This window comes from Sinocyclocheilus grahami, unplaced genomic scaffold, assembly GCF_001515645.1.
Source record: "Sinocyclocheilus grahami isolate Dianchi unplaced genomic scaffold, SAMN03320097.WGS_v1.1 scaffold784.1, whole genome shotgun sequence".
Taxonomy (NCBI): Eukaryota; Metazoa; Chordata; class Actinopteri; order Cypriniformes; family Cyprinidae; genus Sinocyclocheilus; species Sinocyclocheilus grahami.
Genome location: NW_015505963.1, coordinates 423,090 through 446,663, shown reverse-complemented (window position 1 = coordinate 446,663; position 23,574 = coordinate 423,090). Strand labels below are relative to the sequence as shown.

The window sequence follows — 23,574 nt, the reverse complement described above, 5'->3', positions numbered from 1 at the left end:
TGTGTTGATTAAATTTCTGCTCTGTCACAGTTGTTTATTATGTACACACTTCAAAATGGAATGTGTCACCGCCCAAGACAACATATCTGAGAAAACTGCTGCCTTGGAAAAATGAGGGAATCAACATGACAGAAGTTGAGAGGAATTGTAATTGTCTCCTAGAGCAGTAATGATGACTAGCTAAATAAAGGCTGGGGCTACTGCTGTTTTGATTAAATGTCACACATGAAAAATGAAGCTCAACAAGCGGCCGTCAGTGCTCATGGAAAGAAGGATCTACAATATGCCCTGGGATTTACCATTCATGGGATCAAAACAGTCCACAAATATATTCTGGCACACCAAAATGTCTGAAATATGTTGGGAAGTGGCATTCTTGTAGTGTAGCCGCTTTTTTACAAACCTTTTTTTTTCCCCTCAATCTATTAAATTCATAAGTATGGTTTGTTGACATGCGTTGCTTCATGCTGAATGGAATAGCTTTTTAATGTTATTTGTTTTATTACCCAGCCTTGTAAAGGAATCAGTAGAAACACTACCTGAAGCCATGTTGTCTCACTGAACTAATTGTGAGTTGGAAACAAAGTCTTCAGGATTCCAATACAATTATTGACCAGGCACAAAAAAAAGGAGTTTCATGATTCTTGGTTCCAATCCAGTACGTAAATGAAACGGAACAGCTCCCTCAATGAGTTGAATTCCATTTGAGCTTTGGGGAATAAGCCTTTATTTCACAATAAAAAGCAATATACTTCTACACATTTCTACATGCATAAATTATATATTTAGTCATGGTTGATTCTAAATGGTCAGTCACAACATTCTGTGACCAAATATTTGTGTATAATTGGTCATTATCACAAAGTTTATAATTTCTGTGGCACTAGAATTCCAAATGCAATAGCAAATAAATAAAAATAAATGTTAAAATATAAAATAAAATAAAATGTTCTAAATCGGTGCCCATTCTGCCAATGCTGAGATAAATAGACAGTCGCTAGCAAGACCTTTTTTATTTCAGATCATTCCGACACTGCAGAGCCACATTGAACACTCTTTGCAGAAGTCAAACTACAGATGCATTACTTGTGGTGTTCTTTGCACATTAAACTGTGCTAGGAAAAAAGTATTCTGCCAAATTAATTAAAAGTATTAATTAATTTGGAGTATTCTAAATGAGTTACCAACATGCCCATGGTTAGTCATTTGCACAAAACACACCCAAAGCATCTTCATATAAGGGCTTTCCACACTCATTGTCAGCCAGCATATACAGTATTTCTTAATTTATATATACATATATATATATATATATATGTCAAGAATATATATATTAGGGGTGACCCCGAATAGTCGAAGATTCGATAGGAGGAGCCTGATTCGACTACCAATCTCACAGTCGAATATTCGCGGGGTGTTATGATCATGCCATTTTGGCTGTATGGGGGTGCTCAAATGTCTGATTTCACATAGAACCTGCTGCTTCTTTCTACTGGTCATCTTCAGCACGCACAGCTCAAAATAGAAATGCAGAACATCAATAACTACTGTCATATACATAATGTTATTATGAGAGCACTATTGTAAAAAAATGTGTGAATTCTTAGGGTTTCGCTGACGTTTAACGTTAGCTGTTAACTGTTAATCCAAACATAAAACATTATTTACCCCATTTGTATCTGCGAGGTATCCGTTACACATTTTTCCCTGTGTGTTAACATAATTATGACTGTTGAATATCTGACTTAACTCTTGGTAATGTATTTTGCCCCCAAAACATATGTGACCATGGACCACAAAACCAGTCATAAGGGTAATTTTTTTTTTTAATTGAGGTTTATATATCATCTGAAAGCTGAAAAAATAATCTTTCCATAGATATATGGTTTGTTAGGATAGGACAGTATTTGGCCGAGATACAACTATTTGAAAATCTGGAATCTGAGGGTGCAAAAAATCTAAATATTGAGAAAATTGCCTTTAAAGTTGTCCAAATGAAGTTCTTAGCAATGCATATTACTAATCAAAAATTAAGTTTTGATATATTTACAGTAGGAAATTTACAAAATATCTTCATGGAACATGATCTTTACTTATGTCGAACATTTATAGTTTTATAGTATGTTTTAGTACAAACATTTTTATAATCATGTTCATGTTTGTGATAATGTTTGTACGTAGATTTCACATACTGACCTCTGTCATTGCCAACAAAGTGTATATAACAAAGTATTGAGATGAAATTTTGTTATTGACCAAATACTTATTTTCCACCTTAATTTGCAAATAAATTCTTTAAAAATCCTACAATGTGATTTTCTGGATTTATTTTTTCTCATTTTGTCTCTCATAGTTGAGGTATACCTATGATGAAAATTACAGGCCTCTCTCATCTTTTTAAGTGGGAGAACTTGCACAATTGGTGGCTGACTAAATACTTTTTTTCCCCACTGTACATATTTGTGCATGGTTAGTGAATGAGACCCATTATTCTTTATTCCAAGACATTGAGTGGCTTTTGTCATCATTCCTCAATTTTCTGGGTTTCACGTGTTTCATTATCTGTTCTTTGCTCGATTTCCATGCCATTGAAGCACTGGAGCAATGCTGATCAGTGTTTAAAAGTGTCACTTTCATATTTATCTCGAGTCTTGGTTTGAACTAAACCTGCTGAATTGTAGCATTGAAGAAAATCTGTCGGCAAGCTTCAGTTTAGCTTGTTTTCAACATTTGTAATATGTTTTGTTTTGGTTTTTCTTTCAGAGTTGTTTTCGAAAAACATCAAGTATGTGGAAGGTTGTTTATGTCCTCTCTCCTCCAGAACTGAAAGTCATGTAAATGTTAATTCGGTGTTTGCAAATGATCTCAAAATTAACTAATCTAATTTAAGAGTGCTTCTAATCCAAAGCACAGACCCTCTGCTAGATGAAGGCCAATGAAACTTTCACTTTACCCAATTTGAGTTGATTTCCCTGAGTGTCAGTGTAAATTCGATTAGGCGATAAATGGTGTTACTTCAGGAAGAGAGGAGATGCATCTAATGCCGCAATTCACTTAACATTCTTCAATCATTGCATCTATCTACTTTAAAAGGATGATCACTGAGTTGCTGGGCACTTCACCTGTGTGTATAATGGGCTGATTGTCTTATTTACTAGTCTCTAGACTGTTAGCACATAAATATTCATAATAAATTAATAGAACCTTTTATTTCTGTTGAAATTCTGTGCGTTTTAAGTTTAAACTATTCAAGGACAAATTCGATCCAAACACTGTTCAAAATGGATTGGGAAGTTGTTGTAAAGTAAGCAAATTGATGAATCCAGAATATTCTGAATTCAGCTGAATTTGGATATGAAAAGAGTATTTTGACAACATTTAACAATTATCAGTGGTACTTTTAGAAATGTGGCTAAATAGTTTGACATTTGTAACATTAACCTTCCCATTTTTAAACCCCACAATGGCAGTTTTATCTGTGGATCTTTTAAATAGTTTGACATTTGCAACATTAACCTTCCCATTTTTAAACCCCACAATGGCAGTTTTATCCGTGGATCTTTTAAGTAATTGAAAGGAAATCTGCATCAGTGCTTTCCCACGCTTTGTGACAGCACAACAAAGAAATGATCAGCACATGACCTGATAAATATCTAAGCTTCTATCTTGTCCTTTCACAGACAAGCAAAAGTGATTCTCAACTGGAAGCTGCATTTGTCACCTTAAGAATGTCCTTAGTTCTTAACTGGATTTGAAGCATGGATGGCTAAAGAAATTGATTTCTTCCATGGAGTAATTTTTTAAATGATCCATAGCCATGCTAGAATGGATGAATGCAGTGGTGGATTTATTTTTATTTTTTTATCTGTGTTAAAGCCTTAAGCCTTAATAATACAAGGGCAGTCACATTCCACTCAAATGCAGATGTTCACCAAAATGCATGCTTTGTTTTCAAAGGGGCTTTTCATTGATTGAATGCTTATTTTCACAAAGGTGTTTTTTCTGTGAAAAATAAAAGTCTTTTTTTTGTGTGTGTGTGTGTATGTCAAACCCTTAGACGAGGTATGGTGGTGTAAATTATGCATGCAGAGCAAGCGCACTCTGAATTGAGAAGCTGTCAGGTCTGTTTGAATCTGGACGCTTGCTATGAATTGGAGATGCTTTTACTCGTGAAATGTTGTCTTTCCCTTTTACCTCTCTCTTTCTCTCGCTTTCATTTTCTCTCAACCGGAGGTATTCCATTTTCCAGGTCTGATTTGTATGCAGTTTGTTAAGCAGTGTAACTAATTAATGTAATGGGATGAATAGAAGCGATTTAAGTGCGAATCTGTACAGATGAAGAATGATTCAGGCTTGAAGGAACTGAGTGGAGCAATGAAATATTCACACAAGGGACTAATTTGTTCTTAGTCTTGTCTGTTTTGAGGGGCTCACACTCACTTTTTTGTTGTTCTCTTATTAGATCTATTTTTATATATGCTTTTATCCAAAATAGATGACACAGATACAGTGATGAAATTGTTACATTTCTGAATGAAACTAGTTCCAGATAAAATAGGTCTGCACATACCTGTAGCAAGATATTTGTTTTCGCATTCATATCAGTGGCAGTTTGTCATTTGGTTCAGGATTTTCTAATGCTTTTGTGCTTTCTTAAAAACAGATTTGCTAACTAGCTGTAAAGCCCTTGATATATGACAGCATTATGCTTTAAGCAAAGCCATGAGTGCACCTGACCACGATTTTCTCAAAACTCTTCTAATGTACCTTGTTCAGCAGCTTCTTTAAAAGCCTCTATTTGATTCCTATGAAGGGGACCATAGGGAGAAATGCTGGGACTGACTGTACTTTGTGTTCAAAAACATAAAATATCCAACAATTACTTTATTTGTTCATTCCAGTGCCAAAAAGCCACAAGAGGCAATCATCTGGGTCCAATCAGCTTGGAAAATTGCAAAAAAATTGGCAAAAGTAACATGTCAGATTCTGTGAGTGCTGCAGTACAGTTGTTTTGGTGGCAAATGGCAAATATTGCATATTTATTTTTCCATATTGCAATTTTTTTCCATAGTTTTAGCACCCCCTAGCATCAGAAATAGATGGCATCCTTCATCAGATATATGTCATTCCGACAGTATACAGTATATATATATATATATGTGTGTGTGTGTGTGTGTGTGTGTGTGTGTGTGTGTGTGTGTCCTTCTGAACCAGGTTTCGAAAAAGGTATTTACAGTGAGCTCACAAGAATAAGATCAAGTCAGTATGGGCCAATTTTTTTTGATGGAAGATGATCGATTGTTTTTTAGCCCAAATATATTTTGGGTTATTAGTCAAAATGTAAGTGTACTTATAGCACTACCTAGTGTCTGAAAATGTTGTGCATAATTAGTGGCAACATTTTAGAGAAATAAGAACATTGAACGAATACCACATCAGCTTCATTGTTTGTTACCTGCATTCAACACTGAAAATGATGATGCTGGAAAACAATTAAATTTAATAAAAGGTAATAATCTGTCTGGTGTTTCTACTTATACACAGGGGCGCAACTGCACATTTGCAGAGGAGTATTCCAGATCAGTGTCGGCGCCCCCCTGTATTCTAGTAGCCTCTAACACTAACTCGCGCAGAAAACTTTCTGCAAGTCATTGACCAAAAGCCCATTACTAGCTTGTGCATGGAAGGAAACAAATTCATCAGGAGTGAAACAAGTGACAAAGGTTTGAACCCCCTTCCCCCTTTTTTAATACCGTAGGAAAAAAGTGAAAAGTAAAAACAAGAAAAAAAAAAACTTAACGAGATAATTCATGGAAAATTTGCCATGCTAAGTGGAAAATTTCTGCCAAGATTTCACCTGGTAGAAAAACAAATACTATTAAAATGAATTTCATGACTCCCACTATGACCACTAAATGGCAGCAGAGGATCATTTATTGTCTCCTTTACCATTTGCACTCTGTAATATAGTTCTTTTCACATGTTTTGCTAATGGATTCATATTTAGACATTAAAAAATCACTATTATAACATTATTAACTTTTTGTCAAAGTTCAGCATTGTTTTGTATTGAATGAAGTAGCAAGTGTTTTCAACTCATTGAATCTACTTGAATTACACAGATGGCCTATTTTAAATTTACAACTGCAATTTTCAGTGAAAAGTGGCTAGTTTGTTTCCTTGTTTACAATCTTAGTTTCTCTCAAATGTAAATCAAATGCCCATTCACAAACATGTGTTTCCACCATTGCACCATTGCTTGTTCTCCATCACTGCATAGGCCCACTCATGGATGAGACATGCAGATAACTATAGTCAGCCTTCACTGAATTTTATATAATCAATGAACTCTGAAAAAGTTATCAGTCAGTGTTTAACATTCTATTAGTTGTACAAATGAATTCATTGCAGCACTTTTGTCATACCTAAATCGAGCTCTGTACAAAGGAAAATAATGTAAGAATGTAAATAAGTTTTTTTATGCATTTAAATATGGTTTCATTTTCTTTTCATTTTCATACTTTACAAATTAACGAAAAAACCAGTGCATATGTTCTAGTACATTTAACTGCACTGTGCTCACATTTGGCCTACTTGTGCATTAAATTATAAATAAAAAAATGCATAGCCTATCATCTTGCGCCTTATTCTGATCTTGAATAGCAGAATATTTCAGTAGGCTGCATGCATTTGAGAGATGTTATTAAATGTAATGCACATATATGCATGCACAGTTAAGCTGAAGTGCGCGTCTGAAAAGTCTCCTGTTTGTTGTGGTCGCAAAGAGATACGTCCATTCCGCGTCTTAATACGTTTTTAATAAATACAATTTTGAACTCATTAAAATGCTAAAAAAAACTTTAAATAAAAATGTTGCATTAATTATTTTTAATAACTAAGCTTTTGATTATTTATAACGTTTTATTAATGAAGATTTTCACAGAATGATTTTGGCGCCGCTATGCACTGCATATACTGCATACCCCGTTTTTGCGCCACTGCTTATACCTATGACCTGAGCACATCTCAGGTGTTGTGTTCACAGTACAAGGACTGCTGTCTGTTTGATTGGATGTTATGTGTTCTTGTGAAGCAGACATACCTCATGTCTTTACCCCCATGTGTGCCTTTCCAGTAGGCATGAAAGTGGGTCAGAGTATTCAAGGAATTGTACATTAAAGGGGTTTTCAGTATAGAACTAATTTAGTCCAGCCACAGAGACCCTAATATATCAATGGCGTGGCCGTATGAAGTCTGTTTAATTTGATTTCTATAATGTGCCAGCATTTCACAAAAAGCTGTATTTCTCTGTAAGCGTGTTGTTCTATGCAAAGCTTGTACGTGCCAGATGAATAAGTTTGCTTGCGGGTGTTGCAATAGAATGAAGGGACAATAAAATACATCAGGGCTGTGGAAGGTGTTTCCTAAATCTAGATCTGCCTGAGGAAAAATACTGTAAATAAATAACAGCCACATTTTTGGTGCACTTTTCCAAAAGCAAACTTAATTTAGTCTTGCCTGAATGACTACAAAACCACTGTCTGTGTGAAGGTTAATCACAGGGGTGAATGCAATAAACATTTGCACCACTTTTGAGAGTGGTATTTTAGCACAAAAACACATTTATTCAATAACCTTGTGCTTTTTAACCATGCACTTTTTGCTCTTTTAGTTATTGTCATTCTTTTCAGCACAAACACACCTTTCTATGTTAATTGGGCTTATAGAGTGAGCCTTACTTAAAAAAGTCAGTGCTATTTGGCTGGTGCAATTAACATTGGGCTGTTTACCAATCACAGAAACAGTGGAATTGACTCACTAAATGATAGAGAAGAGCATTATAGCCAGGTATATGTCTTGCATGGTGTAGACAAGCATACTTTTGGCATTTTAAAAAGCCGATTTAGGTGATTTGGGCGAATTTATGGCATTACCTAATTTGCATAATTTCTTTAGTGAATTGAGCATTAAAACAATGCAGACAGCATGTGCAAATAAACAGTGCTATAAGTGAGTGCAATTCATTATTGGGAATTCCTGTGTAGGTTATATATATATTTATATATAATTTAAAACCGTTCACAAGCTAACGCACCTGAATTCATTCGCTGACATTGAAGAAAAAACAGTGTGTCCTCAGGTTTACACATAACTGCAATTACTGCCTCAACGTCAAGGTCCTCCTTTGTTCAGACGGACTGGCTTGATTCATTGGTCTGAGTGAGATTAGCTTTGGGTTCAAGCTTCTGTGTGAAATCAAGGGCATGCAGGTGTGTCAAGCACTTCCATTCATTCCAGCCCACTCACTCTCCATCCTGTTATCATTGCAATTACCTTGGAAATGTCACATATGTTGTAATATACAAACGTAAGAAACAGTTTTATGAGTCTAGATGAAATTATCTCATTTCATTACCACATTTAGGGAACAAAGTATGAGTCTATACTTAAAAGCAGGTCTTATCCCCATAGATGTGTGTGTTGACTGAGTGTAATTAAAGAAAAGTCGAGTGAAGGTTTATTGTTGTTTCTGTTATAGAGTAATAAAATAAATAGTTTCTCAAGTTATTCCACAGTCTTTGCAGCAGCACACAGACCCCTAAGCTTGGAGGGAGGTTCCTTCTAATGTTTTTACTTCTTCTATCATGCCATCTTATGGAGATTTTCCATTTCATTAACGCTTTGCCTTGCTTGTTCTGGTTTGTAAGGCAATTCCATGTAAAAAAAATTACTGCAATATGTATGTTGAAAAATGCTATAAATGGAGTCGGTCAGTGTTTATGTGACCTTAATCTTCGGTCACATTTACCATTGTTTTGCAAATTTTCATGGCGGAATCCACACAATCTGGAATTTCACGTGAGGGCTAATGATTTTCCCATGCTGATTTTGCAACGGTTCAAGCTCACACATGGATTCATCGTGTTGACGAAAAGAAATCTGCTTGGTTTAAAAGTTATTTTTTTGTTTATACAATGCTACACTATTGACAGCAGTGAACCGCAACTTTATGACTTTTGAGCGTTTGGTGTATTTGTTCTAGCATTGAAGCTCTTAAGTGCAATGGGTCTATATGAATGATTTTGTTTCTTAACAAACACTATCTGAACTTCTCCCTGTACAAATGAGCTGCCTTCTCCTTTTGTTTTGTGGTGTAGTTCAAACCATTCGTGACCACAATTCAATAATAATGACCTAAAACATCCAACTTTATTTAGTCTGCTGCAGCCCTGTATAAAGATAACCTTACAAGTTTATAACAAGGAGGTATTTATATACCATCAGCCAAAAATTGAATATGGCATTGCAAATAAAGAGTTACACGTACATATTTAGGTTACCTTTTAAACCAAATTACATAAAACACAAATCAAGCGTCAGTTCTGGCAGGTCACGTCAATAAAGCTTGCATCAGTTGAATCTCAGCTGATCCACATCTAACTATAGGAATATGACGCCTATCCCTACTTATTTTGTAAGGTTCATTCAGTATTATTCAGCAGCTTATCGCTTTGCTCAGAAGCTAATTACCCTTCTCCATCCCCAGCTCCTCCTTTCGGCCACATTCAGGACTTAGCATTCGATATTCCTCATTTAGTCAGACTCTTTTATCCTGAATTATGTTGTTACATTAAATTTACATTAAGATCATTAATGATATCTGCTACATTTATGTTGGTTCTGTTCTGTTTACCCTAAGGGGATCATCTCTGCTCTCCCTGCTCTTATCCATTCTAGGCTGCATGGATGGGCGGGGAGCTATTGCCCAGAACAGAACCATATGGCCAATCCAAACTGTATGCTAATTGTCAATCATATTTGATGATAGTGGTCCTGACAGAACTAAATAAAAGTTTTTTTTTTCTTTTTGGTCCCACTTTATATTAAATGGACCTAATACCTGTGTACTTACATAGTAACTAGATGTGTACATAGTATGTAACCACAGTGTAAGTACACATTGGTACATAGTATCTACAGCTGTAATGTTTGTGTAACTACACGTATGTAACAACCCACTGAATGGTATGTGTAAATACAAATGTGTAACAGGACATTGGTAACAACACTTTTTGGTAATGAAAGTACAAATGTGTAACAGGACTAACAGCACTTTTGGTAAAGAAAGTGTTACACATTATATTAAGTAAACAATTCCTATGGATTTACCATGTAATTACTACTGTTACACAGCAGTGGCCAGTAAGTTAGGCTTTACATATAAATTGTGGTTGGTGTCCAGAATGTTACACTTTATATTAGGTGGACAGTTCCTGAGGAGTTACCATGTAAGTACACTGGTATTACAGTGGTGCACCAACTCCACCAACTTGAGATCCAACTCCTCCCACTTTACATATCCCTAAACCTACCCATTTCCACCCCCTGGATCCCATTTCCACCCCTAAACCTACCCATATCCACCCCCTGGATCAAATTGTTCAAATTACTTTTATACATATTGTTGTTACAAAATGAAGTTATATATGTCCTGTTACACATTTGTACTTGCACAAACCATTCGGAGGGTTGTTACATGTGTGTAGTTACAGAAATATTGCAGCTCTAGATACTATACCAATACTTTACTTACACTGTAGTGTAATGTACTTACACTGTGGTTACATACTACGTACACATCTAGTTACTATGTAAGTACACAGGTATTAGGGCCACTTAATATAAAGTGGAACCCTTTTTTTTCTTTTTTTGCAGCTATGCTACAAAAAAAATCTCAGTAAATACAGCCGCATAAAATATTAACCAAATGCAATTATCACATATTGCTGTGGCTAGCAATCACTGTTCTGCTGAGCTGAAATAAAAGGCTACTTTTTATTGCCCACTTTGCTGTGAATAATTCATGACACCCTCCAAACAAATTTACAGTATCTTAAGAAGTTATTGCCGAAGATAAGAGTGGAAGATTCAGGCTATTTGGGAAGTCAAGTAATCACTAAAATCTCTTTCTGATAGAATAGCTTTCTCATTCTTTTTCTCTCACTCTTTCTCTCTGTTTTCAGGTTGACATGCTTCGGCCAACAAAAATCACAGGCGTTATTACCCAGGGGGCTAAAGACTTTGGACACGTTCAGTTTGTCGGCTCCTACAAGCTGGCTTACAGCAATAACGGCGAGAGATGGTTTATATATCAAGACGAAAAACAGAAGAAAGACCGGGTAAGATTCTTTCTCGCACACTGCCACATGTCAAAAACTCGTATTATTGCAAGACCAAAATAACTTTTATCGTTTGACCAAAGGCGCTTTTATCTCAAGGTTGATCTGAATCACCTTGATTTAAATAGTTTTTTTTACAAAAATGTTGTGTTTAACTGACTTTGCATTGTTTTTTGCTAAACCTAAACACTTGATTTCATAAGCCTGGATTCCATGGACATGTTTACATCCCAAAGTCAATGAAAGAAGCACATCCTTGTCTGCTATCAGGGCTGTATATTCTCCTCCATCTTGTCCTGTCAGCACTGTCCCAAGGCACCTGGGCAGACTCTGTTTCTCTCTCTATAGCCTGCCTACACCCAGATAACGGTCCAATCTGTCCGGCCTCAGTGAAGAGTGTGTTTGTTCACAACCCTCTAGTGGGTTACAAACATCCAGTCCATTGGCCTGAGCTTGTCTTCTGAGACTTCTGACATTATTCTGAACCTAGCAGTGAAGCAGTTTATTTGTATATGTATACATTTTGCAAAAAGAAAAGCTGTCAGGGTTGTTAAATGGAAAAGCTAAAAGATGGCTGAACCATGGCTTTTAGCAGTAGACATATGTCTGTTTGTGACCTTAATATATTTGTGATGTTTGTCACACAGCCCTGTGTCCCAGCTCTAATTTTAGTTATTTTTTAGTACTGAGATAATCTTTGCATTTGGCTGCTGTTATGTGCCATGGTAAGGGAAGAGAGCTGGTGAGTATTAGCTGGCACAAGGTCAGCACCTTGGCAAGCCAAGCATAGCATGGATCTTGAGATAAAAATGTGAAAAGGCAGAGATGGCCTCCTATGATTGTAATGAGATTATTAAAACCTGATCTGCACCCCAGTGTTTCTCACTTCTTCAGTGATTTTGTTTTCTCAGTTTTCTCAAAGTTCTTAACGCCAATTATGTCATATAAGGCTACATTTCACAAATCCTTTATTTAATCATACTTGCCAATAAGATGCAATATACTGTAATTTCTGGGTAGAGTTTAGAAATCACAATAGAATCCCATTTTAAAATCACACTTAATGTTGGAGCCAGTGGTTAGAATGAAATAATGCTTCTCATGTTGAGGATAAAACAAGTTTGAGTATAGCCAGCAACATGACCTGATTCCATGTCCCTGTTGAAAAAAAAAAACAGCATATGCTGGTTAGATATGTTTTGAAGCATGGCAGCTGGTTTAAGCTGGTCCTTAGTTGGTCATGAACAGGTTTAAGCTGGTCCTGAGTTGGTTATAAGCTGGTCCTAAGCAACTAGCTCCTGCTCAGGACCAGCTCATAACCAGCTGAGGACCATCTTAAACCAGCTGTAACTGTTTTCCTGTGATTTGCTTGCACCACACCTGTCGAGAAAAGAGACACAAACCGACAAGCTGTCATTGTCCTCAAAAGAGTGACATTAATGCATTAGCAACTAGTTGTTCAGCTTGGTTCTGTAAACACTAGGGGTATTTAATGAAAATTGATTTAGCTGTGGTTGTCACTCTCCAATATAACACACTCTGTATGTAAAGAATGGCATTAAGTGCTCAAAAGAGGATTGACAACCACATTTAGCTGTATCATGTACCCATATGTGGTCCATGATTGCTTGTAGTGTGTTCCTCAAATCTTACTCTGCCTTTGGCCAAAACCTAAATTCACCTGAGTGTGCTCCGCCTCAAGAGGCTCGCCAAATCATTTAAAACAACCATTTTGCAACACACTCAATACTTACTTACCCCATATTTTCCAAACAACACCTTAAAAACAGATTTTACTGACTTTACTTTTCTGACAGAAATCATCAGCTCAAATGAAGCTGTTGGCAGTGAAGATGCTGTGATTGGCACAATCATGCACACCCATCATTGATTATCCTCGGGTCAACATCAAGGGGTTAATTAGCCTGTGAATAGAACTATTCCCTCATAGGCAGCGGGGTCAATAGCACATTAGATGGCAGTAAATAAGATCACGTTCCAAGATTAGCTGCCAGTAGATACCCTTCCCCCTTCCAAGCATGTAGCCACATTCCCTTGCTGTGGACGTGAAGCGGGAGGTGAAGCTCTGTGGTCCATGGTTTTGATTAGGTTGTATATTTTACTCTTGAACCTGAAGATGGCAGTTGATTAGCAGCAGTGCATAGGCTTAGAAGATTCATATCAGCATTTGAATGAAGAATGAACAGAGATGTGATTGGATTCCCATGATGGGTATGACCAGAAGGTAATATATGATTATAGAATCTCCTATTGTATAATCTGTATCGGTGTCAAATAATGACTTACAACCAGGAAAATCACAAGTTCCCTTGCGTCTTTGGAAGTAGGTGCCCTTGATGTTCTCATTGCAGAAATCAATACGGTGGAAACATTGCTCAATGGGTTAAATAGGAGGCACAGACCAGAACAGATTGGAGGGGAAAAGTAAAACACTGTGCAAGAAGTTTAAGCGAAGCTTAGTGACCCACAAAGGGCATAGTGGGTATTATTAAAGAGAGCACCTTCTAAATTTTAAAGGTGCTCCTCTGAAATGCCTGCATTAATATCTGTGAAGACACTTTTGACAAGATCGCCAACAGTTTTACTTGATTTTTTGGCATGTTTCGGTCACTCTTCTAGTTTTATCACGTGGCCTTATCACTCCATAGTCAATACAGCTTTCAAGCTCTCTTATCTCACCCCCTCATATCCCAATTGCTTTCAACTCAAGGAAGAAAATGCAATATCAGATTGTATCATATCTCTTTTTTAACCTTTCAGATTTGGACCTGATCTAATGGTAGTCTTAAAGTGCTATTAATCTGGTTGTTGGCAATAGGGTTCTGAGGATGATGGGTCTTGAAGATGAAATTGAATACAATGCAACCTACTATTTACTGTCTTCAGTTGAGATGAGCTCTAGAACAGTAGCAGAGTTTCCCTGTCTTACACAGAATCATTTTAGAATCACTGAACAGCCAACATCAAGGGTGTGAGAAAAGGTGCCAGTTTGGTAATGGGTTATATTGTCATAGAACAAGTGAAGTGAACTGTGGGCTGTGGTTTAATGGCCAAATATGAATCTATAGGGTCTGCATTACTGTCCCTTTGCCCCGTTTATAGCCTCTTTACTGTATATTGACATAATAAAATTACTAGTGCTGTCAAAATTAACATGCATGGTTAATTAAATGTCTTTAACACTATTACCTTTTTTAACACTGTTAAGGCATTCTTTCGGTTTGGCATTTGGTGAATTTTAAATGATTTGATATGCTATATTCTATGGTCTTTCTATTTATTTTTACAGTTGTTTTTATTATATGTCATTCTATATTTCTATAAAAACTGATCAGAACATTAACAGCTGATTGTAATTGCAGTGTCTCACACATAGTACCATTTAAAAGTCAGTACGATTTTTTTTTTTAAGTTTCTTGTGCTCACCAAGGCTGCATTTATTTGATCAAAATGCATTACAAAAAAGCAACATCATTGTAAAATATCGTTAATGTTTTCTATTTGATTATTTTAAAATATACTTTATTCCTGTGAATTTTCAGCATCATTACTCCAATCTTTGGTGTCACATGATGCTTTAGAAATCATTCTAATATGGTGATCTTGTGCTCAAATATTTCGGTTTATTATCAATGTTGAAAACGGTTGTGCTGCTTAGTATTTTTGTTTAAAAATTCAGGCTTCTTTAATGAATAGAAAGTTCAATAGAATAGCATTTATTTGAAATAAAAATACACTTACCCCAAATTTATGAACATTAGTGTGCTTAAGAATGTGTAATGAATGTGTTAATAAGTATGAAAAAAGAAAATATTAATCATGAATAAATATTATAATCGATTGACAGCTCTATAAATTACACAACCATAATGTGAAATCTGCCACCTGAAGCTTGCTTCAGCAAGGGAGTAATGAGTAGCTTTGATAAGTTGGCACGCATCTGAGTAATGACAGAAATTCGGATCAGGTCCTTATAGGATTGCATTCCTGCTGAGTCACACCAGATCTTCTCTGTTTTATCAGCGCTCAGGGGAAATAGGACAACTGTACCCGTGGAGCCCTCACATCTGATCTATTGTTCGAGATTTTTTTGCTCTGCACAGCACAGCCTGTTCAGCTCCTCTGTTACTATATCGATGAGTTAAAGAAAGGAAGGAGACTGACTTAAGAAGGAGAAAATGAAAAGGAATGGTGTATTAAAAGCGATTGTGTCCTCATTTGGTTCCTGTCAGGGTGTGGGATGTCAGCCCCCTGGGTAAATCATGCGGCCTGCCACTTCTTAAACACTTACTTTTATAGACAGTCCAGACAGTGTCAGGAAAGGGTGAGAGCTCACGCAATATCGCCATCATTAGTTAATAACATTAAATTGAGCGAGCTATTGCACTACAGATGAGCCCGGAACAGTGCATATTATGAATTTGGCTCAGATGAGCAAATGAGAGGGATAATGCCAGCTGGCGCAAGATAAAGCAATATTATACCTTTAGAAAGATATAAAAGTTGTTGTTGTATTTAATAGGTGCTCAGTTTCATAGAGCGTGTTTTTGGCCATGATTTTAAACTCTGTTTCTGTCCTTGTGCAGGCACTTGAGACGAGAGAAATGTTGATTATAAATAAACTTTTACTAAAGAAAGAAAATAGTTCAGTTTCATTGTTTTACCAAATATCTGTTTGTGTTTGGGCTCTGTATTTATATTACGTGTCGTATCATGACATGCTAACGCTACAGTAGGTTCTGTTGAAATCAGTTAAAAGGCTCAGTTGCTATTACTGTGATGAAGATGAGGTTGGCATGACAGTTATGTTGCCTTAGAAGGCAGTAGTCTATGTAGACAGTGAGGCAGGTTTTGAAAAGGGCAAATTATGTGACACCAGTGAGCGTAAAATTCTGTGTTATATCAAAGCAAATCACATTTCAGAAATGTTGAGCCTTGAACACAATCATTGCTCTGTCCCGCCACAGAAAGTCAAGGGAATTCCCAGCTCAGACACACACACACAGCTAAATCTTCCCTCAGCTCATATAAAAATCGTATAATATTGTGAGTTTTTGTTGTTTTGTTGTTAATCACACAATGATTACATGGAGATATTTTACCTAGAAATTATATTGGGGGAGGGGGGATTAAATAACCAGTGAATTAAAGGGTTAGTTCACCCAAAAATGAAAATAATGTCATTAATTACTCACCCTTGTGTTGCTCCAAACCCGTAAGACCTTCGTTCATCTTTGGAATACAATTTAAGATATTTGTGATGAAATCTGAGGGCTCTCTGACCCTCCCATAGACAGCAAGGTAACTACCACGTTCAAGGTCCAGAAAAGTACCAAGATGATCGACAAAGTAGTCCGTGTGACATCAGTGGTTCATCATGACGCGAGCGTGTGCCGGCGCTGACCCAGATCCAGTGTGATGACGTCATTACGCCGGATCTGGGTCAGCGCCGGCGCCGCCATACGCTCGCGTCATGATACTGTCGTGAACGCGCATCCAGAAGTGACGCAGTAGAGAAGAAAATGTGGAATAAAGTCGTTTCGTTTTTACAAAAAAGTATTCTCGTAGCTTCGTAACTTTACAGTTGAACCACTGATGTCACACGGACTACTTTGTCGATTATCTTGGTACTTTTCTGGACCTTGAACGTGGTAGTTACCTTGCTGTCTATGGGAGGGTCAGAGAGCCCTCATATTTCATCAAAAATATCTTAATTTGTGTTCCGAAGATGAACGAAGGTCTTACGGGTTTCGAACAACACGAGGGTGAGTAATTAATGACAGAATTTTCATTTTGGGCTGAACTAACCCTTTAAATACTTCACATATTATTTTCAGGGGTATATACGACTAGAGTAATTTTTATGATTATTATTTTGGAGGATATGTACTTTCCTCAAGTGCTATTTGAACTGACTACTTGTACTTTTAATGATTACATTTCTGAAGGGAAAAACATTTGTATTAATTTTTACTCTTGTATTACTTTTTACACTTTTGCGTTTAATTTTCTTCCATTTTGCACACATTAAATGTGCTAAAGGGAAGCAGAAATGTGAGATCTGGAAATGGAAAGCAGCCCAAGATTGCTAGATCTCAAGGTCCTGTTTGAGTAGAGATCATTTCAGAAAGGTAGAAAGGTGCTTGGGTGTTTAATGATTTAGCTGTTAGCTGTCTATGTAATATATTGGCTGAATGCAAAAGATCATGCTGTCTATCTATCTATCTATCTATCTATCTATCTATCTATATATCATCTCAGTGTCTGTTGATCTGTCAGTCAGATTTGGAATCAGTTCATGCTCAAATGTAATATGCAGATCTCTCTACAGACAACCTTGTTTTGCCATGCTGCAAAAGGACTAGAGATTGCCTTTCCACTTTGAGCATCACTCGAGGGATTTTTACACTGATTCAGCTCCATATGAAAAACCCACTTCAAAGGACGTGTTTATGAATTGAGCAGTCTTGCAGCGTGAAGAGGCTATGAAGTGATAAAGTGCCCTCCCCTTGTGATCGAACTCCAAAAGCCCTCATCTCTAAATAGAATATCTGCTATACCTGATGCACCAACTTTGATAATTCTCCATTTGTTCCTGCATGCCGTAGCACTCATTCAGTGCTCTAAAGACAACTTTCCGTTCCACGGCTTTGCGGTGATGAGCGGAGCAGTGCAGGGATTAGATTAAGCAGTAAACACCAGGCGCAGATTTATGGGATGTCTTAGAGATGGATTTGTTTTCTTTGCAGCTTTTATGCATAATCGTTCCAAATGTTCTTGGGTGCGCAGGGAGAGAAGGTAATTGAGAGTGACTTGTTTCCATCATTTCTTCGGAGGGTACATCAGAAGAGTGAGATGTCTCATTTGGTTACGGTCACAGAAAGCAAAAGCGTTCACTGGAGTTTTAGTGTTCACTGTTGCGTGAAAGACTGAAATGGATAAGTACCATAAAAGAGATGTGCACTACATTACACCTCTGTGAGTCTGTTTTTATTTAGCAGCTTTTACCAGTAGAATAGCAACAATATCTGTTGTTCAAGTAATTAAACTTACCCAGTGAATCGTGTTCATTTTAATTTTAGAGAACTTATAATTAAATGTTTTTTTTTTTAAATCATAATGTGATTCTAGATTTTCAATAAGCTATTACCCTTGGATGTCCATTATAATACAGATCAAAAGATACTACTTCCATTTAATGATGATGTGACGAGAGGGGCGGGGCCGAGAGCCGTGGGAACGGAGTGAGGCCGGTGGAGTAAATGCTAATGCACGACACCTGCGCCACTCACCGGTCTCGAGTCCCACGGAAGAGCTCTGGAAGGATAAAAGGAGGAGTGATGACAGTGTTGGACGAGAAAGGACCAGGCTTGGATTTTATTTTGTGTTTTGGATTTGTTTGTGCGCGACAGTCGTCCGTGAGGGGCAACTTAACATTACAGTGTCCTGCAGTCAGTTTACATTTATCTTTAAATGTAACAGCTTATACATTATTATTATTATTTATATGAATGTATAATATTTGTATCGTGGACACTGTATTGTGACTTATTACCAATCAGTTTAAGAGTTAAGTTCAGTCCTTACAGCTTAGGGGTGTAATGGTACACATATTCATACCAAAAATGTTCTGTACAGGTCTTTTGGTTTGACACATATGTGTACCAAATGAACACAGCATTGTTTTAACCACTGCACTTGTGTGTCAGATACGTGTGCTGCATAATGCATTTGAAACCTGTTTTCCTCCGTGCATAACTTATATTTTATGGTTAAATCCTTATCTTTAAATGTTAGAAAGTCATGTCTGTATTTCCATTTTGCATTAAGAATCATCCTGACAGCAAACAAGTTAAACTTAAAGAATGAGTTCTGGAGCGCATGCATGCATGTCTAATAGATGAAGCGCAATAAAACGGGAGCACAATAATTCTGACTTAAATACCAATTTTGCTCAAATAGTGCATTCAAAAGTAGAAGCATTTCAAATAATTTCCCCATTTCGAAAGAAAGAAAATAATTTTAAAAAAATTCTCTCACTGTACCAAAAACATACCGACACTATTTGTGTAACTTCTCAAGATATTTATAATTTAAAGTTGTTAAATAGCAGTCAAGTTACCATTACCATTTATTTTTATAAACACAAATAATGAGGATCTAAAACAGGATGACTTCTCATAGTGACTTCTGTACAAGGCCTCAAATTAATTGGTGAATAGAAACAGCTCTGATGGACTGGTTGTGAACCATTTGATTTATATTTGCATATTAACTCTCTCACAAAAAAAGACTGAAAAATACCCTCATGCTACTAAAAGATTGTACTGGCTGCACATACACTCATGTTTGATTTTGCATGTCCTGCACTGTAATTGCCCATACTGGAATCACACAGGTGCCTGAGGTGTCTTCAGGGTTATAGAATGTTAATGAAAGACATAAGAGCAGCCTAATAAATCTCTATTTCCCACCGTACTGTCTATGGACAATCACAGCCGAAGTACGCAGACTTTATCATTATTAAAGCCATGGTGGGAAATACTTGACATTGAAAGACTTTCCTGTGCACGTAGATTCCCTGCAAACACGCAGGCCATCAGATGAGAAGTTCAGCGAATGAGTTCATGTTTTGAGCTGCCCTTTTGACTAATCAATTTTTTATGACATTTCCCCCCGCTCTGCCTCGAAGTACATTGGAGAGAGTCGAGTTGCAAAACACAAAATTGGTTCCATGGTGCAGAAGGGAACGCTGATTCAGTGTGGAAGGAGAGAGAGAGGGAGGGAATATGTCACACATTTATGTAATGCTTGTGACACCAGCAATTAGACACACAGGATCTCTGTACTCTTATTGTTTACTCTCTGCTGATGAATATGCGCTGTCAGAGCTCGGGGAGCTCAGCAAAATTTGTCTTTGAAGCCCACTTGAAGACTTAGTTCCCAGCCAACCTCTTTGTTGCTTGCTGAATTTTCCCCATCTCTGAACTCTTTACACCGAGCATACTCGAGCTCTGTTTGCCGTCAGCATCAGCGCACTCAAGGGTTATTCATAAATCATGAACTGTACTTCCTTTCTCTGACTCTGTATTGTAAATGCTCACTATTTGATTGATAGGTCAGTGTGTTTGTATACGTCTGCTGCAGGAAATACAAAGTCAAGCTGATTGCATCAAGAGCAAATGAAATAACTGACTTGAGTGTTTACAGTGAATTAGTCTATATTTCTTTTAAACTTAAATTAGCAGCCTGTGAGCTGAAATGAAAACTTTCAGTAGCTCCAATTTGGTTGCCAGTGAGTGTTCACAATTACATCCTAAGTAAAAAATATAAAACATATTAAGACAAAATTGTGGATCGGATGTGGTCAGTACACAATACCGAAATCTATTTCTCCAAGATTTCTTTATATAGAGTAAAAACAGTAATATTGTGAAATATTCTTACAATTTAAAATAACTGTTTTCTATGTTGAATATATTTTAAAAAGTAATGTATTCCTGTGATGCAGAGCTAAATGTTCAGCAGCCATTTCTCTAGTCTTCAGTGTCACATGATCTTTCAAAAATCATTCCAATATGCTGATTTGCTGCACAAGAGTCATTTGTCATCATTAGCAATATTGAAAACAGTCATTCTGCTTAATTGTTCTGTTTCTTTAACTGTTACTTTTGATCAATTTATAGTGTCCTTGCTGAAAAAAAGTATTTATTTCTTTAAAAAAAATAATCATACTGACCAGTGATGTATGCAATGTACATGTAGTGTTAAAGAGTTCTTCTAGTTCATTTGTAGCTCCACCCGCTACTGTATGTGATGTACAGTATACAGCATATACATCACATACAGTTAGCATAGGTCACACTTTATTTTAAAGTCCAGTTCTCGTTAAACCAGAGCTTTTTGGTGCATGTTTTGACTATGTTTTTTTCTAAGTTTTGTAAATGAACTCTAAAATTAATTAATAACAGCAAGGACATACCTGCTATGAATTACACAGAACTCTATACATATAATATGCTGGATTTACCAACCCGGTACAAAGATATCTTTAAAGGGTTATTCTAAAGAGAGTAATTCTTTAGAATAATTGTATTCTTTCAGTTAAAGAAATATAAAGGAGGAAATGGCTATAACCAGATTACCAACACATAAATATTGAACATTAACTGTCATTATACATTACAAACATAAAGACTGGGGGCAAATAAGTTGTCACTGGAGGTGAAGTCTGAGACCACACTGAAAATCTGGGATTGTTAAAACTGAACTCTTTCTAATGTAAGCAATCAAATAAGCACACTATTCAAAAGTAAGATTACCAACACATAAATATTGAACATTAACTGTCATTATACATTACAAACATAAAGACTGGGAAAGTTGTCACTGGAGGTGAAGTCTGAGACCACACTGAAAATCTGGGATTGTTAAAACTGAACTCTTTCTAATGTAAGCAATCAAATAAGCACACTATTCAAAAGTTTTAGCTTGGTAAGGTTTAAGATGTTTGCTAAGATGTTCAAAAAAATATTATCTTTCTTTAAGATGCTCTTTAGATCATTCTCAAATCATCAGGTTTTACACAAACCATTGTAGTTCATGCAGCTCAAATGCTAGAAATTACAATTTCAATTTTTTTTTTTTTTTTTTCAAATTGCTTTTCTTTCTTTTCTTTTCTATGTTCTGAAATTATATATAATGACTACATAGTTTATATTTTCTCCACTAGTAGTCTCAGATTTATGGACAACACAATATTTCAATCAATTTAGTTTCACTACTATAAAAATAATGGTCACACTTTATTTTAGGGTTCAAATCTCACCATTACAAACCATTAACTACGACTTTTACCTCAATAAACTCCTAATTTGCTGCTTATTAATAGTTAGTGAGGTAGTTGTTGAGTTTAGTTATTGAGTAGGATTAGGGATGTAGACTATGGTCATGCAGAATATATATAAATATTATATAGTAGCTTTTTGTTATCAAATATTCCAATTTATGTTTTCCATTTGGTTAAATAGGTCTGCTATTTTTGCTATTTATTCAAATGAATCATTGTATGATTTGGGAATCTTTCATTTTCTTTCCAACAGGTCTTTCAAGGAAATTTTGATAATGACACCCACAGAAAGAATGTGATCGATCCTCCCATCTATGCCAGATTCATCCGAATTCTTCCATGGTCGTGGTACGGAAGAATCACTTTGCGCGCAGAGTTACTGGGATGCACTGAGGAAGAGTGAAGACCCCTATTCATTTTCCCTTTGCAACACTTTGGTCCATATTCAATATAAACTGTGCTTGTAAAACATGTACAATTAAAATTGGTTTCATCTCATCTGAATTTTCCATTTTTGTAATATTATGATTCGTTTTATGTTTTATTCCTAAAGAGGTTGAATTTAGTTATCACTCATGCCCTGCTTTTTTGTCCTTTTATGGTCTGTGCCACTTATTGAAATCCTTTTTGTTTCTTTTAAGCCAATTAGAGGGTGGGGCTATTTCACTGTGGTTTTCGCAGTGGAACAAAAGCCACTGTACAGTGTCACTTTAAACCAGAACAAAAAATGACATGCAATGCTTTTTTGGCCATAATCAAACACATAACAGAAAAGACTAACTTTAATATGTAAAATATCTTTCTACTTTCATTTTAACAGCAGGCTTGACTGAAGTTATACCACAACTGACACTGACGCTGTTGTGTGGACAAAAAATATGATGGTATTGTATTATATGTAAAACGTAAAATAACTGCATGATGCAAAAATGAATAGAAGTATAAGAAAACAAGATGTATACGTTCAAATTAAAGCATTTCGTAGATAATTTTTATCGATCATTTCAAATTTTTATTATCTGTTTTCCTATACTTTTCTAGACAGTTACATGGCCCATGACGTGATGACATGCCATAATAAAGGCAACACTATAGAACTGGAAGCACCTACAAATCTTAACTAATTTCACACACATAGACAACTGTTGAAAAGTTAGGTAAAGGTACATTCACCTGTAGGTTGTTACAGAGGCAGTCTGTAACAATGACAGATACATTTTTAAGAAAATAATGTTCTTGGAAATTAATTATTTAGAATTTCATTTTAACAGCAGGCTTGACTGAAGTTATACCACAACTGACACTGACGCTGTTGTGTGGACAAAAAATATGATGGTATTGTATTATATGTAAAACGTAAAATAACTGCATGATGCAAAAATGAATAGAAGTATAAGAAAACAAGATGTATACGTTCAAATTAAAGCATTTCGTAGATCATTTTTATCGATCATTTCAAATTTTTATTATCTGTTTTCCTATACTTTTCTAGACAGTTACATGGCCCATAACGTGATGACATGC

At 36.2% G+C, this 23,574-nt stretch overlaps 1 protein-coding gene across 3 annotated transcripts in view; it reads left to right on the top strand.

Annotated features, from left to right (window-relative positions):
* The window catches only part of edil3a (EGF-like repeats and discoidin I-like domains 3a), a 72,239-nt gene extending 48,954 nt beyond the window's left edge, over positions 1 to 23,285 (top strand). For 2 of the 3 annotated variants that reach the window (XM_016246104.1, XM_016246105.1), the window contains exons 5-6: positions 11,025 to 11,180; positions 22,304 to 23,285. In XM_016246104.1, the coding sequence (XP_016101590.1) occupies positions 11,025 to 11,180; positions 22,304 to 22,453 (306 nt within the window). In that variant the 3' untranslated portion in view covers positions 22,454 to 23,285. The remainder of the gene's footprint in view (positions 1 to 11,024; positions 11,181 to 22,303) is intronic. The other variant, XR_001605875.1, reaches the window with a different exon arrangement.
* Positions 23,286 to 23,574: the final 289 nt, after the last annotated feature.